The sequence below is a fragment of the Cynoglossus semilaevis genome, chromosome 13 (genome assembly GCF_000523025.1).
Source record: "Cynoglossus semilaevis isolate Cse_v1.0 chromosome 13, Cse_v1.0, whole genome shotgun sequence".
Taxonomy (NCBI): Eukaryota; Metazoa; Chordata; class Actinopteri; order Pleuronectiformes; family Cynoglossidae; genus Cynoglossus; species Cynoglossus semilaevis.
Genome location: NC_024319.1, coordinates 8,686,151 through 8,699,101, shown reverse-complemented (window position 1 = coordinate 8,699,101; position 12,951 = coordinate 8,686,151). Strand labels below are relative to the sequence as shown.

General features: G+C 43.2%; 2 protein-coding genes across 2 annotated transcripts; both read left to right on the top strand.

Moving 5' to 3' along the window:
- Positions 1-56: 56 nt before the first annotated feature.
- hoxa9b (homeobox A9b) lies at positions 57-2,123 on the top strand. Its single transcript, XM_008323390.2, has 2 exons — positions 57-984; positions 1,369-2,123. Exons 1-2 carry the CDS (start codon positions 468-470, stop codon positions 1,605-1,607), a joined length of 756 nt encoding a protein of 251 aa, XP_008321612.1. The 5' UTR covers positions 57-467; the 3' UTR covers positions 1,608-2,123.
- A 7,161-nt stretch (positions 2,124-9,284) lies between these two features.
- hoxa2b (homeobox A2b) lies at positions 9,285-12,355 on the top strand. The gene is made up of 2 exons (XM_008323392.3): positions 9,285-10,541; positions 10,973-12,355. The coding sequence occupies exons 1-2, from the start codon at positions 10,082-10,084 to the stop codon at positions 11,629-11,631; spliced, it is 1,119 nt and encodes a 372-aa protein (XP_008321614.1). The 5' UTR covers positions 9,285-10,081; the 3' UTR covers positions 11,632-12,355.
- The last annotated feature ends 596 nt before the right edge of the window (positions 12,356-12,951 follow it).

The window sequence follows — 12,951 nt, the reverse complement described above, 5'->3', positions numbered from 1 at the left end:
TTTATTATTTAATATAATTTGGCCGAATAAAAAAAATCCGTTAGATTTTACAAACGCATATTTTTTAACAGCAAATTATTATTATTTTATTTTTCTGAGTATAAAGTTAAAAACGTTGCGCCTGTTCTACTTCACGACTGTATTGGATTACACTAACATGTAGAAATGTTAGGGTTTATTGCTTATAAAACGGAATATTTCCCAATAAAAGCGCGGGGATTTGCTATTAAAATCTGCTAGGGAAAATGGTGGCCATTTAGTTGAACAGCAGGCTGATTTATTATTTATTGTTCTGTCCCACGGTCACGTGTTTGGGGCGCCCTATCCAGTCTTGGGCAAGGTTCAACTTACTGGACGCATTGAGCTCCAAGCTGGCGCAGGAACACAGCGCGTGATATCATGCAATTTATCCCATTGATCTGAATTCTGCAGGATTGTAACGCGGTAGGATTTTTTTTTCCTTTGCAATGTCGACGTTGGGAACGAGTTACTATGTCGACTCGCGCATTCTTCCCGAGCAGGAAGATATGGCACCGAGGTTCTCATCAGCTGCAGGGGTGGAGCAGGCGGTGCTCGCCGAATATGGCGGACAGGAGTCTTGTCCTCTGCAGACGAAATCTTCTATTTTTGGCGGATCGTGGAGTCCCATCTCGACCCACCCTCCGAACACGGCACCTCCGACCTACATTCACCACCACTACACCAGCGGGGACAGCGATGGCGTGTTTACGCGCTCCTGGGCGATGGATCCGGTTTCTGCGTCCCTGTGTTTAACGGGATTACCGTCGGCAGCCATGCACTATGATATCAAGCCGGAGCCTCTGATTGGGAGCGTCGAGTGTACAACTTTGGAGGCGCACACACCTCTTTTGTCTGACATTGAAAACGGAGCGTCCCTGACGGAGCTTCCCTGCGAAAGCACGTCCGCGTCTAAAGGCGCCGAGGACAGCACGTCAGCGGAGGAGAAGAGGGAGATGGACGCAAGTAAGCACCGCAGTGATTCACTTTCACACAGTGGAGGGCACTGATTCACGTGAGATGCTTGCACGTCATTCGGCTTTGCTGTATAGTTGTCAAGGGTTTGGTCTGGGAAAAAAACGGTGCGTAAAGAGAGTTAAATGGCAGCAAGGCAGAACAGCGTGTCCGCGCACGCTCTTAAAGGTGCACGGATGAAAAATACACGCAGTAAATATTGGTGTGAATAGTCACCAGAGGATGTAGATTTAGAAAACACTCCAGTAGAACACGTATAGTCTTTTGTGCGTCTGTCTTCTGTGGCAGCAGCGAGGCCTAACTGTCTTCTCTCCTGGTTTCTTTTTTCTTTTTTTTCTTTTTTTCTTTTTTTTTTTTTGACCCCCTTGCAGGAAGATAACCCATCATCCAACTGGCTTCACGCAAAGCCCACGAGAAAAAAGCGCTGCCCCTATACAAAGCACCAAATCCTCGAACTGGAAAAGGAGTTTCTCTTTAACATGTACCTCCCGCGGGATCGGAGGTACGAGGTAGCCAGACTCCTGAATTTGACCGAGAGGCAGGTGAAAATCTGGTTTCAGAACCGCAGGATGAAGATGAAGAAAGAAAACAAAGACCGGCGAAGGGACAGTTAAAGTGTGTTCTGGACTGATGCTGGATTTCAGTGTCCAGGGGTGAGGGGTTTGGGGGAGAGAGAGAGACCAGGAGGAGGGGGAGGAGGAGGAGGAGGAGGAGGGCTGTGTGTTCTACAATATTCCTGAGCTGTCGTTAGACTCACTGTTGTAAAGTTCGTGTTGTTGAAAACGAGCTGGATGTTTCTGTTTACCCGGTGTTCCCTTGTTCGTGGGAGGACGCTGTGTCTCGTCAGAATGTAGATGTTTGTAGTTTTGACGCACACACACACACACACACACACACACACACACACACAGAGAGACACACAGACTAAGGCCTGGCTAAAACCACAGGCCTTTTTCTGACACTTGCATGACTTAAACTTTACCTGAATGTCTTTATTCTGCTACCTATTTGCGTTGTTTTAAGTTATTATTTTGCAACTTTAATGTTTTTAATCCATTTGTGAAGAAAAAGAAGAAGAAGAAAAAAACCAATATGTTCACATACTGAAAATACCTCGCCGTTGAGTTCATCCAGAAATAATAAAAACAAAATAGTTTGTATAGCAACTAAGAATATTACGATTGTTTTTCTTTAATTGCTCAAAACGTTTGATATATTTCCTCCATAAAATATATACGGTGTAAATATATTGGAAATTATTTCTGTAGAACTCTACATTACGATTCATTTATTGCCTTTTTTTCGTCCCAGTTCAACTGTCGTGAAAATGAGCTTTAAATGGTTTTTATTGCGCTTTTATTTTTATTGTACGTTTATAACGTACATTTGAGTCAACATTTATGGCACCAACAAACCAAAAGAAAAAAAAATCAATTCAGAGTGAAAATGTAAACAGGTCAACAAATGAATTGTACCGGATGTTACTGCTATAATTAGTGTTAGTAAATTATTACACTGTGGACAGAAGAGGCTACCTCCGTATTCTAGTATCACTGTGTATCACTGGTCAACAGGGTTCTAGGTTCCTGCAGTGTTACTGTTGGATACTGTAGTACTTGTTCCAGTACTGTCTGGGTCTGTGTATTTCTCTGCTGCTCTGAAGCTCAGTCGCAGCTTCAGCTGTTTATAAGGTGCGAAAGCAGCAAAGCATAGTGAGGCTTCACGACAGCAGTAAAGCTGCAGTTCAGCCAGGGCAAGGAGTCAAATATGTCTGAGGCCTCCACACACACTCACACACACACACACACTCACACACACACAGGCAGAGAGGACAGGATTGCAGATGGGGTTTGTCTGAAAACGTCTAATGACTTTACAACCGTCTACCAACAATTAGACTGTGTCTGTGCAGAGACATCCGTTTGTTGTTTCACAGCAGCAGAACAAGCACACACACACACACACACACACACACACACACACAGACACACACTCACACTCCCTCTCTCTTTCTCTTTCTCTCTCTCACGCACACATACACACTAATTTACACACACATATTAATTGACATTGTCAAACCTGATTTTTAGGTTTACCAGTCCCGTTTGTCTCGAATAGATAAATACAGTCTTTTAGATGAAGACACACACACACACACACAATTATATAAAGGCTAATACAGTTTCAACTCCTATTGTTCAATGGTAAAGACAGCACAAATTACCGTCCAAAAAAGGCCGAGTTTACCAATAACCTAAACCTAAACTACTAACCTAACCCAACAACTCTAACTAATCTAACTACATTTCTCTTCTTCGTCCTGACTTTTCAGTCATTCTGCCCAGCATCACAAATATGGGATTAAAAACCAGTAACAATAGCGGAATTTGTTCAATATTAAATAAGCAAAATAATAATAAAAACGGAACCGTAATAAAATTAATAAATACAGAATCATTTATTCCCTACTCTCTATATTATTTAATAAAACCGAGACAATTTATTGATAAACAAAATATAGTCAAAATGAGCAAAAAATGTAATAAATAAAACAAATACAATAATAATAATGATAAGGAAATAAATATGTAAATAACAAAGACAAATAATAAAGTCAAATTCCGTTATGCAAAAAATGGGAAAAAACGTAAAATGAATACAACTACTACCACGTTAGTACTACTACTACTACTACTACTACTACTACTTAATAATATTAACAATAATAATAATAATAATAATAATAATAACCAGCAGGACCTGTCACTAACCCAGACCCAAACATCACATTCCTACTGCTGACGTCGTCAGAGCTGCGATGCTGCTAAAGTCCACTTCCCCCAAATAGCCAGCAGGTGACGCCAGCGGCTCATTTGAGGAACCAATATTCAAACTGTAAAATCAACGCCTCCACTGCACTCAGACAAAGCCACTCCCCGTCTACTGTATGAGGGACCTGCGCCACTGATGTCGCCTCCATCACACAGCATCCAATCCTGCTAAGTGTTCCCTCACGTTTTATAGTCGTTTTATCATGGCATAAATTGCTATCTAAAGATCCGTATTTAATTAAAGTGGGGGCTCTGTCAGACGCGGAGCTTCCTTCCGTCACTTTTTAATGTCCTCTGTTACAAAAGCAGAGAAGAAGTTTATGAATTGGCTCCACTTTATCCTTCTGGAGAGTTAGGAGACACTTCTGCAGCTCTGCAGAACAACACGAGCTGCACGGTCGACTAGAACCAACGGAGGCAGTAAAATTAGCAGACTGAGTCAGTTAATGTGCAGCTATGGGGGTGTTAGATACCAATCCACCCCTCCCACCCCCAAAACCTTTCACTGACGCTTTTGTTTATGAACACATTGGCATCAACTGAACAAATGTGTTGTCACTGGTCAGAGATATTTCCATTCGACTTAGAATCAAGAACAACGTGGAATGTTTCAGTTCAACTCAGCACGGTGTGAACATTGAAATGCTAACTATTATATTCACCCTCGCCTTAATGTTGGGGAATGTTTCCCAATTTTTCTCAAAAGCGATTTCCGTCCCGACCTGCTCTCAGACCAAGTACTAAACAGATTTGATAATATTGAAGGAGGCCTCATGGCGTGATTGTGGAGACCAATCAAGCAATGACGCCCCCTTCCTGTTGGAATGTACTCTACTGTGGTATGGATCACTGAAGTGCTGAATGGTAAATCCACTCTTGGCAAGGAGTCTCCCAGTTGTCATAAAATCGATTACCTGCTGTCTTGGTTTTATCAGTTCTGACTGGATCTCCATCAGGACTTGCTGGAATTCAGCCCTAATCCATTACAGAGCCGGTCTTATGCACTACTGAAGGATCCAAATGCTCAATTTTCTTTTGCATTTTTGGGCATGTTGTCTGCTTGACTGACACTTGAAACCATTTCCCAGTGATCCACAGTCCAGTCTGTGTATAGTTTGAACATTTCCACAGTCCAGTCTGTGTATAGTTTGACATAGTTATACACATTTTTGTTGATGTTTATTCAATACCGTAAGGGTCAGAACAACCCCCTGAAACTTTTCTGACATTTTTTTGGGTGAAATATTTGGAGTTTTAAAACCACGAGATACTATAACTATCCAGTATTATTACTGCGTAGTATTAGAATATTAGGTACAATGGTCAGAAGTGATAGGTAAATAAAGAAATAATAAGAATTGTGTTGAACAAACATCGACTTCCATATAAAACTGTAAAGTACACAGAGCTAATACCTCTGATGTTTTCACTTCAGCTCCAGATTCAGGTCAACGACTCATTTTTATGAGATTGGACTTCACTCTATAACTGAGACGAGTTCCTAAAGAGTAAAGGATACATTAAAGATTCTCCTCCCTCCCTTCCCCTTCCTCCGCAGCTAATCTTCTCACCTCACCCATTCTGCCTCCCACCCTTTCCAAAGGTCACCCACATGCAGCTCATTAACTCCCTTATTCTTCCAGGGGCCTGTGAGGAAATTAGGGATTTTTATGGATATTCAAATATTTCCAAAAAGGCCTTAAACGTGTCACATTTTTTGCAAAACTTTGCAAAAACTTGCAGACTAGACTGGAGAAATCATTGTTCGTAGTATGTGTGTGTACATGCGTGTGCATGTGTGTGTGTGCGTGTGAATGGCATTCCCCGCGCGTGTGCATGTGTGTGCATGTGTGTGTGCGTGTGAATGGCATTCCCGTTTGACTCCTGTGAATGTGTGGATGGATATATATCCTGCACACAGCCATGTGAAGAGCCCGGCTGAAGAAAAACAGAAAGTCGCTCGGATGTTGCTTGCGTTGACCTTTTCTGACCCCTATACATCAAAGCCCGTGACATGCCTGGTGACAGAAGAGGCCACTGTTGAACTGTGGAGGAACAGTCAGGGGGAGGAAAGCTGGAGCATCTGCTCCGGCTGCTTTTCCTGAACTGCCCAGCGGCCAGCAGACTGTAGATCTGGATGAAGGTCAACGTTATCTCTGCCCAGTCAATAGGTCCATGTGGAACCTACATATGGTCCATGCCCACACGTCAGGTATGGGTCATGACACGTGTGAATAATTCATTGTTGACCTACTTTTTAGTCACTTTTGCAGCAGATTAGCACAAATTCGCCAATGACTGCAAAGACTCAACCATCTCGTCACTAAGGGTCGACTCGTCTAATGACGACATTAATTAACACCCAGCCAGGTTTCTTTTTTGTTCGATATATTTCAAAGCAATTTATGACCTTTTATTTGCAGAGCAGTGGGGAAAACTAGCAAGACAGTAAATTGACACGTGCCGACAGGAGTTTTATGGGCAGGAGATGTAGGTGTTATGGGGAGAGTGGTGATTCCCAAATGATGGGTTGTGACCCAAAAGTGGGTCAGGATAATAAATTTGGTAGGAGTATAACCCCAGTGGTGTCCAATGCTGCAGGGGCAATTTCTGCTCACCTAGTGTCATTAAAGCTAATGCTAAAGCTAACGCTGCAGTAGTTCAGGAGGTTTAACTCTACCTCCACCCGGGGTCATGTTGTCACCTAGTACACACTCGGGTCACTGCGGTGATAACGTTTGATTCCGTCTTCTTTGTTTGCCTCCTAACATGCTCAACATATCACTTCAAGTGCCGTGCAACATCAAGTACTTTCTTACCAGACACAGTTGTGTGTGTTTATGCAGTATAAGTCATTGTTAAAGAACAGTGTTCCAGGTCATGCCGGTTGCATTGCACTTGTAACACTGTTTTGGGCTTGTTCACAGGCAGAACAGTAGTTTGTTTCCTTTCTGGAATCTTGAGTTTGTATAAGATATAAGTTTTTTGGACACTTTTGCAGTTTGAACTAAGTGTATTTTTTCCAGCGTAAAACAATGTGAATATATATATTTGAAATATATGTAAGGGGATATATCCCAGCTCCAGTTTGACAGTGAGGCAGGTCAGGGGCCTCGGTCATTAGGCATCAGTTAAAACTGGGTCACGACCAAAAGACTGACGTAAAGTGTGTGTCCCAGGGCCGGGTCATATCAGAGACAGTGAGGTAGAGCAGATGTACGTCAGACATTGACAATACATAAAAATATAATTCAATATACGAACAAACCGTATTACAGTGCTGTCTCCCACAACAACTCCATCTTCGGTTTCTTTTTCGAGATGCAAAACAAAAACAAACCAAACAAAAACTATACATTTATATACTGTATAATAATACACGATCGTATGAAGTATTCGAGTATTTTCCCTTTATTCGACATTTCCAGAGCCGGGTGTCAGAGTACAAAGCAGTTTGATTTGTGAGGCTATAACGCGACTGAAGTATCTGTCAAATCTGCCCATGAATCCTGGAGGCTCAATAAATAATGCTGTAATATAAAAAAAAACACACACACACACATCTCTGCTTTGTTTTCAGGAAAAACACACACACAGAGACACACACACACAGACAAAGACAGACACGCGTTTTTGTTTATTTGTTTTTATTTCCCTCCTACACATGATGTGATCTATGATATAACGCAGCCGTAATGACGGAGGCAACATGCCATAAACACTCAATCATTCCACAGAACAATATCAAACACACACACACACCCACACACACACCAGCCTCCGATCTGAATATATTCGAATGCACGTGTCATTAAAAAAAGAAGGAAAAGCCTCATTAAATTAACCACCTTTTAAAGCACAGGAAAACAAAAACAGATGCAGATTTGAAAGTTAATATTCGCTCTTTTATTTATCCAGTCCGCCTCGGTGTTCGCCTGCCGTTTAGCGCTGCGTCGTTCGAGTAATAATTCAGCATTATTGTCAGTATTTTCCGTCAGTGGTGTCAGGTTTGGCCTGCTTGCCTCCCAGATGTCTTCTGTTGTTTCAGAACAGACGGGAAACGTGTCTCAAGCACACACACACTTACACACACTCACCCTTACACACACACACACACACACCTCCGTAAAAAATTCGTTTACAAACGTCACAGAAAGGGTTTAAATGGATAAAATATATAAAAAAAGAAGCACGATGTAAATAAAATATTTAAAGGCATAATTGTTTGAAAAACAGATTTAAAACATCAAAACGTCAAATCCACGAATGGGTTTAATTCCCACAAATCTCTTTGTCTCCTTTATCTTTCTACATAAGGCTATAAAAGTTTAAATCAGACGTGATGTTTTTATAAATCATTTTTATTCATCTGCCATTTAAAAAAAAATACAATTTACAACACAACTCACTGCAGTAATGTTGTATGACGTCACGTCTAAATGTTGGCCCAATTTAGATTGACTGTTATTGAGAGAAAATTATATCGATGTTTATAGTTGAAGACTATGAATCATTTTAGTATTTTTTTATAGAACTTCCTTACAGATGTTTTTTTATATATCGACATATGTTCATGAGTTATTTGTGTCAGGAACCAAGAACATATTTGAAAGCAGGAATTCTACCGAAAAGAAAAGAAGACTTGAGAGAAAGCCTCCATCCATGGCTGCATCTGCCGCAGAGAAAGGTATGAGGCTGAATGGGATTCGAGCTGAATGCCAACACCCACTCACCTCAGCGGACAATTGATCGTATGTAAAAAAGCCGCTCCGTTTCCTTTACCACTAACCAAGTCAGCTCCTCAGAATAGTCCTTTTCTGCAAACGAAAAAAAAAAAACCCAGCCGAGATGGATCTTTGATTTATGACTGAGCAGTGCGCAAAAACCTCGGTGCGTAATGGCCGTGCCTCCCGTCTGTGTTTCCATGGAAGAAAATAAAAACCTTCCATATTTGTATACAGAATATTCTCCTATACCTCCTCGGCCTGCAGAGTGGCAGTGCTCTTCCTGACCATATATGATCTAAAGCAGTGTTAGGTGGGTTGAATGTGTTCTTAGGGCAGGGAGCTGTCAGACCTTTTGGCGAGAAAGATTGATCACGCGCCGGGGCTAGCAGGGCTCTTTGTTTAGAGCCTGGGCAATAAACAGCATTTCCTCTGCTCCAAACTACAGTGGCAAATCATGTCTGCTCTCCTCTGCCGTGCAACCAATAATGCCGAGGGATGTGGAGGAGGGCTTAGATCAATATGATCCCTATAGGCCGAATAAAAGAAATGAAACGGCCATGTGGAGCCGGGACCCAGACAGTGTCAGATATGACAAACGCCTGTTAAGGAATCCCACATGTTTTCTTAGACTTGTTCTCATGTACACCAAACATTAGGCTTTGACTATGGGCTACTGTTGGGGGGAGGAGGTGAGCAGGAGAAGGGGCCGATGAGCGGCATTTTACGCGGCAGGAGAAGGGGCCGATGAGCGGCCCTACGCACAGAAACAAAAAAAGAATTATTATCAATCAACCAAAATATGATGAATGTGAGCAAGGTAAAAGCTGTCTGTGTCTGTGTCTGTGTCTGTGTGTCTGTCTCCTGTGTTGGGGGAAGGGTCTGCAGACATGGTGTTGTTGCAGCTTTTTCTCTCTCCAGGCAAAACCAATTCACCAAAGTCTGAAGATTAACGCCTTGGCACTGACAAAGACTGCGGGCGTCGCGGCTTTATGGGACACAAATGTGACTGCCGCAGTGATTTGTGGAGTGCCATGTTGGAAAAAAGACAGACAGAGAGAGAGAGAGCGCACACAAACACACACTTGTAGGCGCGTCCCCGTGCATGCGCGCTCCGGCCATCGCCACGTCCAGCGTGAGCGCGCAGAGGAACTGGCTCCATGAGTGAGATTTCTCAAGCTGACCATGTGTAAATAAAGCAGCACTGCCCCCGGAACGAGGCGTTACCCCTGCGAGTTTTTCGATCAATCACAGGGGACAGTGGCTTCTTTTGATAAAAAAACCCCAAATTGTCATTGGGCAGATGCAATCATGTGACGTGCTGCACGGTCTGATTCCAACCATGTCCCCGTGAAGGCGATAGTTTATGGCGCACAGGTCTCCACATACGACTATAAGCACGTTAGCAGTTTATGACGAATAAAACAGCTTCTTATTTGTTTATATATTTTTTATTTCTTTTATGGTTATTGCTGTTATCATCTCTGCCCCCCCTCTGACATCAGCGGGACCAGGAGACGCAGGAGGAGGAGGATGAATTACGAATTTGGGCGAGAGAGCGGTTTCATCAACAGCCAGCCGTCGCTCGCTGAGTGCCTGACATCTCTCACTAACCCTGTCGGTGATGCATTTCAGAGTTCATCAATCAAGAGCTCGACGCTTCCACGGTCCACGCCGATTCCTCCTCCTCCTCCTCCTCTTCCTCCTCCTCTCCCTGGCTTTGAGCACACCATCCCCGGCCTGAGCCCGGGCGTCCACCCGCGGCACAGCCGCTCCAGGCTGCAGGCTCTGAGGGGCTGCAGCCCGCTGCGCACCGCGTCCCTGCCGCCGGAGTACCCGTGGATGAAGGAGAAGAAGAGCATCAAGAGAAGCCCGGCTGCTCCTGGGTCTCCTACTGCTGCCACCTCCTCCTCCTCCTCTTCAACTCCTACTTCTACCTCTACGGCGGCTGCTGGTGCTGCTGACTCCTCTCCAGTCTACTTCTCACCCCAAGGCAAGACATAATGATTAATAACCTCCATGTAGTAAAAAAAAAAAAAAAAGGCTTCTCCTTGTTTCCAGATTCCCTCTCATCCCGCGGGCCTTGCGCGCCGTGTGCGTCCCTCCGAGGCAGCGTGGGCTTTTGATTTAAGCATGCTTAATCTCATCAAGTAACGCACTGGCTTGTGATGCAATGTAAGAGTGCTAATGCCTGACAGTAATGGAGAGTGATAGATTATTCTTACACGGGCCAGCAGCTGGCACCTTCATTAATCTTCACCCTGCGTCCTGTCCTGTCCACGCACCGCCATCATATTCTGCCCGCGGCCCATAAATCTGCCCCAGTGCCGGGGGCTGCCTGCTCGCTACAAGGTTCAGCCCGGTGCGGTGTGTTTCCCCTGCTGTGTAACATGTTTTATTTGGGTTTATTTATTAATTTTTCAGGTTCCCCAGAGACGGCCGAGGGAGCATCCCGGAGGCTGAGGACTGCCTACACCAACACGCAGCTCCTGGAGCTGGAGAAGGAGTTTCACTTCAACAAATACCTGTGCAGACCCAGGCGGGTGGAGATAGCGGCGTTGCTGGATTTAACGGAGAAGCAGGTGAAAGTGTGGTTTCAGAACAGGAGGATGAAGCACAAGAGGCAGACCCACTGCAAGGAGAACCGGGACAGCGAGGGCAAGTACGCCTGCGTGGTGGACGAGGCGGCGGAGGACGAGTGTGGGCAGACGGAGGACGGCGGCGCGGGAGGGAGGCTCCCGGAGAGCCAGAGGTATTTCCAGCAGTGTCAGAACGGAGACAATGCCGAGGAGCACAGGCCCCTGAACAGCAATGAGAAAAATCTGAAACATTTTCCGAACGCGGCTCCTACTGTTCCAATCTGCGCCCCAACAATGGGCCCGGACAATGAGGACGGGTCCGCGGGCCTCCACTGTGTCTGTGAGCAGGAGTTCCACGTTTTTTCCTCCTCCTCCTCCTCCTCTCCTTCTTTCTCACCGACTTTTTCAGATTCCACACAAAGTCCTCTGTCTTTACCGTCCGAGACTTTTGACCTCTTCTCTGAAACCCTCACCACCATCGACTTCCAGAACCTCACCTACTGACAAACACTTTTGTTTTTCTTTTTCTTTTCTTTTTTTTTTTAAAGTTCGGAGCCTCGTCCTCCACCAGTGTAGTCTCTCTTAGCATCGGGTGGATTTGATTTTTTAATACATCTACAACAAGGAGGTAAGTTAAAGCAGAGAAAAGGACGACATTTTCCAGAGGACATTTTGACGTTTATTTTTATATGGAGCTGAGCAGAGTATATTTCTGTAAATAAAAGTTCATACTGAGTGGAATCAGAGTCTTGTTTCACAAGTGTGGAGATGTTTTTGAAAAAAAAAAAAACTTGAGCAATAACATTTAAAAAAGAAAATCCAAATATATTATTTTCAAAATAAAATAACCTCAGAGCTATAATTCTAATAACTATATTTTATGTTCCGTTGAGAGCTTCTTTTTTTTAAATTTTTTTATTTATGTTGATTTTTTGCTCCTTCGACTAAAACTCGACGAGACTGAAACCCAACAGCAGAGCATTTATCATGTCCTTCCAGTTAAATCTTGGTAAACTCCTCGGTGAGAATCGACTGCTGAGCTGCAGGCCAGGAGCTGTGACTTTTCCTGGCTCTCAAATTAAATTTTATTGCCTATAAAACTCACAGCAGTGAAGCTGCTTGTTTATAGCCTGATGCACGTTGTTACACAAACCCTGTGGATTAAGAATCGCTCCTCCGCCAACCTAATCTTCAGTCATTTTTAATTTTAGACCTGTAATCCCGAAATGAGCCGGCCATGAATTTATTTCACCAGCTGAGAATATTTATTTAATTTAGTTTGATGGGGGAAGAAAACCCCGTAGTACTAAATAAATATCAACAAAAATACAATCACAAATCAGGTTAAGAACGAACGCATTTTGTCGCACTTTAAAAAGTGAAAATAAAATACAATGAAATGTCATTTCACCCAAAAAAAAAAAACTTGAAAATGAGAAACATACACACATTAAATATTATATCTAAATTTTATTTACGTGACAAAGTTGAACATGCTGCGTATTTTATTATGAAATACAAAAAATAAATAAATACATTAATACGTATGTTAAAATAACTTCCTTAGTTTGTCTTAATAATTATAATAATCTGTTACAGCCCCACTATCTCACATTATTGCAGTGTTGTTATTATACACCAGACATGTGTGTTGTCATAATAACAACTGATAAAAAGCCAGAGTCATAAATAATCCGACTGATGTTGGACTCTTCCTGCAGACTGTGTGATGCATCTATTTATTTATAGGCCGTGTGTGTGTGTGTGTGTGCTGTGGCTGGACTCACAGCCTCACAGTGATAATTAAAAAGTGATGGAGTGCCC

What these genes read in the sequence shown, in the direction of transcription:
- hoxa2b (XM_008323392.3), top strand. Translation starts at nt 10,082, where the DNA reads ATGAATTACGAATTTGGGCGAGAGAGCGGTTTCATCAACAGCCAGCCG. An exon ending in AGTCTACTTCTCACCCCAAG is followed by an intron (nt 10,542 to 10,972) that starts GCAAGACATAAT and finishes TTAATTTTTCAG; the next exon opens with GTTCCCCAGAGACGGCCGAG.
- hoxa9b (XM_008323390.2), top strand. Translation starts at nt 468, where the DNA reads ATGTCGACGTTGGGAACGAGTTACTATGTCGACTCGCGCATTCTTCCC. An exon ending in GAAGAGGGAGATGGACGCAA is followed by an intron (nt 985 to 1,368) that starts GTAAGCACCGCA and finishes CCTTGCAGGAAG; the next exon opens with ATAACCCATCATCCAACTGG.